Source organism: Oryzias latipes, chromosome 22 (assembly GCF_053564925.1).
Source record: "Oryzias latipes strain Hd-rR chromosome 22, Olatipes_Hd-rR_3.1".
Taxonomy (NCBI): Eukaryota; Metazoa; Chordata; class Actinopteri; order Beloniformes; family Adrianichthyidae; genus Oryzias; species Oryzias latipes.
In genome coordinates, this window is record NC_136258.1 from 21228347 (window position 1) to 21233003 (window position 4657).

The window sequence follows — 4657 nt, forward strand, 5'->3', positions numbered from 1 at the left end:
AAAAAATACTTTGCACTAGTGCAGTGCTTAAGTATACTGTGGTTGATTGAGCGAATGAGAGTCAGGTGTGCGGGATCCAGGGCTTGCTGGGAGCTGTAGTGTGGTTGGAACGCAGGAGACAATTCCCACCAGTGACCAGAGGGGGAGACAGAGCTTACTTCTGACAAAAACGACATTTCTTTTATGAAAAGATTGTTTTTATCCATAAATACTACATCTAAAGAAGCGCGTCTTTTTTTCAATTATAGTATTAGAGTTCTTAAAAAGTAATTATGAAATACTGAGTTGTAACCTCTGCTTGCATTATTTTGTCACCATTATAAAAGCTGATTTAATCTTGAACTCATTCATCTCTCCATTTTCTTAGTTTCTTTTGAAGTCTTTTGGGTGCTGGAGCCCATCCCAACAACTGTTGGTTAAACCATGGACACTTCATCACTCTATTGCAGGGCCACACAACTGCAAAATCACACTCACATTGAATTTGGTGACAATTTAGTCACCAAATAACCCATGAAGCACATTTTTGGACAATTCGCAGAAGCCGGAGATGCCAGCAGAGAACTCAAGCATCTAGGGGGTGAACATGCAAATGCCACATAGAAAGGTCCCTGCCAGGATTTGAAACCGTCTTCTTTCTGTGAGGGGAAACTGCTAACTACTTCATAGTGCAGCCCCTTAATAGTCATACCAAAAAAAGGAAGCCAGTGAAAAGTCTTGGAATTACTTTGGTAATGTTTTTATATGCATTTTCGAAGATCTTTGGTGTCATTTTAAGGGCCATAAATAAATCATTGTCCACGGGAGACCATTTGGTGTATGTTGGATTACAGTAACATCATGTAAACACGAGAATTTATCAAGTTTTTGTTGATTCCTTTCTTTGATTTGTTTTAAATGTGTGCAGATAGAATTCCCCTTTCCTGAAGGTAAGCCTTACGTTTACGTTAACCAGAAAGTTTACCATACGTTTACCAGAAAGGCCCCCCAAAAATTCAGTGTCTGAAGTTTCTAATAAGGTCTGAAATGCTGCTGACAACAATCATGAATTTAAGAGTCACAAGTTACAAAAACGTGTGTTGTATCTATTTGTGAAAGTTGCCCAAATTGTCTGCATTTTTAAAGAAAATCCTGATAGAAAAAAAATCACTAATAGGACGTGAGACTGCTAAAGCATGATTGTATATTTATATTTATGCACATACAAGAGGTTCAAGGGTTTTGTTGCAGTTGCCAACCAAAAATTGTTGCTATTTTTATACCTTGTATATTTTGGGCAATTGTTTAAATGTTGACTCAGTGTCTTCTTTTTACCACTAGATGGAGCTAATGTTTTATTTTGAGGGACAGTGGCTGGAGCAGAAGTAACTGTACTTTTCATTATTGCTAAAAAGCCCTCATATAGATAGAATGCTAATGATAAGATCATGATAATTTCTGAAACATTTATCTCTTGTTTTCAGATACAAAAAAGTTCAAATTTGATTTGCTGGTAATTTTACAGGTCATAATGTCATGTATGCACTGTTTTATTTTTTTTAAACATTTTTATAAGTAAGTAGTCATTTGTACTACTTTAGCTGAAGCGTCTAACCTTTTTAAGTCAAAGTAACAAACTCTGACTAACACAACTGTGATAACGCATCTTAAATGACTTTTAATGACTGGAAAATAGAAGCAGTTTGAGGAAATTCCCCTTTGTTTGATTCACAACCACTAGATTCTTCAAGATTCTTCTCAGTACATCCTGTTGTATCAGCATTTCATCATTGTCATCCGTAGGCAAAAAGTCACGTCAGCATCGACCAAACTTTCCAAGATGAGACTTGGTCAAACCCATTCAATTGTTTCACAACTGGAAGGCGGCCACAGTGATTGACATAACCTTTAATTCTTTTTTTTTTTTTTTTACATTTCCATACATACAAAGTCAAATCTACAGTAGGGAGTTTATGAAACTCATAGCGCATGGTCTGCAGAAATAACAATCCCTACAAACAGTAACAATAAACTCTATTATAGAGTTTGGATTTACACACATACATACACACCAAAATACATTTAGACGTCCATGATGACTCACACCGTACATACCCATGGCTGACACAAAGACACGTGCCAAAGTTTCAACAAAACTTTGTTTTGGGGGTGATAATTAAACGAGGTGCAAGATAAGGTTTGTATATTCAGTCTGAGTGTGGAGGTCAGCCAACAAACTGGTCTGGAATCCATTGAAAAAAATAAAGATTAAAGAAAAAATGTACCAATATATTTCTACTTCTATTTACTTGGAATCCCAACTGTGTGAGGAAGACAGTTTGTTATTTTCCAATCTTGGACTTCTGCTTTGTTGTGTCGCTCTGTCTGTCCAGGAGCCAAAGAATGAGTCTCTGTTTTCATGCTCATGCACCACTGTTGATCTCCTCTCATCTCTGGGAGAAACAGTCCTCATTTTTCCTCCTACTTTAAACCCTTCACCTCCTCCTCCTCCTCCTCCTCCTCCTCTTGTCTCCTTCTATCCCAAATACCTATCCCACCCTTTTCTTCCCCTCTTGTCCTCTTGCCCGGAGTGAAGTGGAGACATGTGTTTCTCTGCACCTGCATGGAGAGAAAAGAAGAAAAGTGAAGTCAGATCTCTGCCTCTCACCCTCCCTCCCTCCCTCCCTGCAGAGGGGAGTAGACAGACTGGCGCCTAGCATGGAACTTTCATTAACCTCAGGCAGATATATGAATCCGCCTCACAATGCTGCCCTAACTAATTGGCAGCGTGGTGGATGTGCGGCAAAAGGGGCCCCTTTCTTTTTTTTTTTAAGAATGTTTTTTATTTCTATTTATGTAATTGCAACACATGTCACTCATTTAGGTCAATAAAATAAATACGTACCACAGAGCGCCATGGTGATCCTAATGGCACAATCGACCTTCTTCTTTAGAGAAATTGCGAGTGATGTCTGAAGTCTGCGTAAAGATGGACAGGAAGGAGCGAAATAATGTTAACACTGGCATTCTGTTTAAAAAAATGAAACTAGTCCGACCAAGTTAGTTTTGGACATCTGTGGTGCAGCTCGAGTTTGTGGAGGATGCCCTGCAGCCCGCAGATCTGCCCCTCACCTTTATAGACAGAACCATCTCCGGCGCGGACGGGTCCACAGCCTCCAGCGCGATCTGCAGGTCGAAGATGTAGTCGATGACGTGCTGCAGGATCTCCACCTGGCTGACCGACTTGTTCTGCGGGATGCTCGGAACCAGCTCCTTCAGCCTGGAGTAGCAGTCGTTCATGTCGCACAGGGCGCTCACCGGCTCGTCCTCGCAGCAGTGCTTGTTAGTCCGGTTGATGGCGAGACTCTGCTCCGAGATGCAGCACACCGCCTTGTAGCAGTTCCTCACCGAGCGGACGGGACTGATCGCCTTCATGATTCCGTTAAACGTTGGTTTGGTCCTCGTTTGATTGCTGTCGGTGGTCTCCTGAGAAGCTCGCGCTGTGACTACCACGTACGCTCAGGTTTTTATGCAGTCCTGGGGCAGCACACGCCCCCTTTATCGCATCGCGTTCTTATTGGTCGGGGTTGAAAAGAAGCGCCTTCCCATTGGCTGATGCTACCTTGTGGAAAGGCTGGGAAAAATGATACCTAGAGGTGGTTGTCAGTCAATCAGTTATCTTTTTCAGGTGGGATACGTTTAAAATAGATAGTGCAACAAGACAAATGCGTTAAAATGGAAGAAAAACACAATATCAAGATATGTACGTGTTATTAATTTTCATGCTTAGGGTTTATAATATCAAGCCATCACAAATACATTAATTTAAAAGAGCTTCATGTCTTGAAATTTCTATCGCAAAGTCTGATAGTAAAACACATAAAAGTCATAAAATGATCAACATTTCCCCTCATATTTTTAATAATTGGCAATGAAGATCATTTTCCCTAACTTTATTGCACTTTCATGTGGAGTAATAAATAATATAACTTCTTTAAGGCACAATTGCTGTTTGCAAGTTTAACTTTCCAATTTGTTTCCAAAATCTAACTTTCTTGTGCCTAAAAGTGCCGTAAAAGCTAGATTTGAACAATTCCAAATGTTTCAGTTTACATCAAAGCACGTTCAGTTCTGCTCCTATTTGGGTCTTATTTTCCCCTTTTCTCACAATCATGTTTTGTGAAGGAATGCAGGCCCTGGCCAGCTGTGTGTCCTATCCCGGCCCAGCTGTGTTGATCTAACGCGCCAGTCCCAGACTTACTGGCGCCAGCCTCCCGACGTCATCCATTCACCCCGACGCGCACTCCCCTTCCTTGGCAGACCGCCCGCCCTCCCCCGTGAACCATCAGAGGGAAGAGAAGCACAGGCGCTCGGTGATCCGATTGGCTGAACGGTTCTGTCATTCAGGTACGAAGTTTTTCTGCCTTTCAGCCACACTTCTATCTTTTGGATTTCAAATAAACGCAGATAATGCAGAGTACTAAACACTTAAAATACTTTTTACATACTTTCTAAACTTGAAAAAGTCAAAGAACAACATGCAGATCTTGACAAAAACTTTTTTTTGTGGGAAATTAAATAAAGTAGTCCCTCAAAATGTTGGCAATTAGATGTTGCAACCACTTAAAAAGTCAACTTCAATATCCTCTTTATTGTGCAAACCCCCCCCCCCCCCCCA

The 4657-nt window shown here is 40.9% G+C and overlaps 1 protein-coding gene across 1 annotated transcript; it reads right to left on the reverse strand.

Annotated features, from left to right (window-relative positions):
- Positions 1-1871: 1871 nt before the first annotated feature.
- id3 (inhibitor of DNA binding 3) lies at positions 1872-4657 on the reverse strand. Its single transcript, XM_004082237.5, has 3 exons — positions 3112-4657; positions 2885-2958; positions 1872-2598 (listed from the first exon to the last, which is right to left on the reverse strand). The coding sequence occupies exons 1-2, from the start codon at positions 3412-3414 to the stop codon at positions 2905-2907; spliced, it is 357 nt and encodes a 118-aa protein (XP_004082285.1). The 5' UTR covers positions 3415-4657; the 3' UTR covers positions 1872-2598; positions 2885-2904.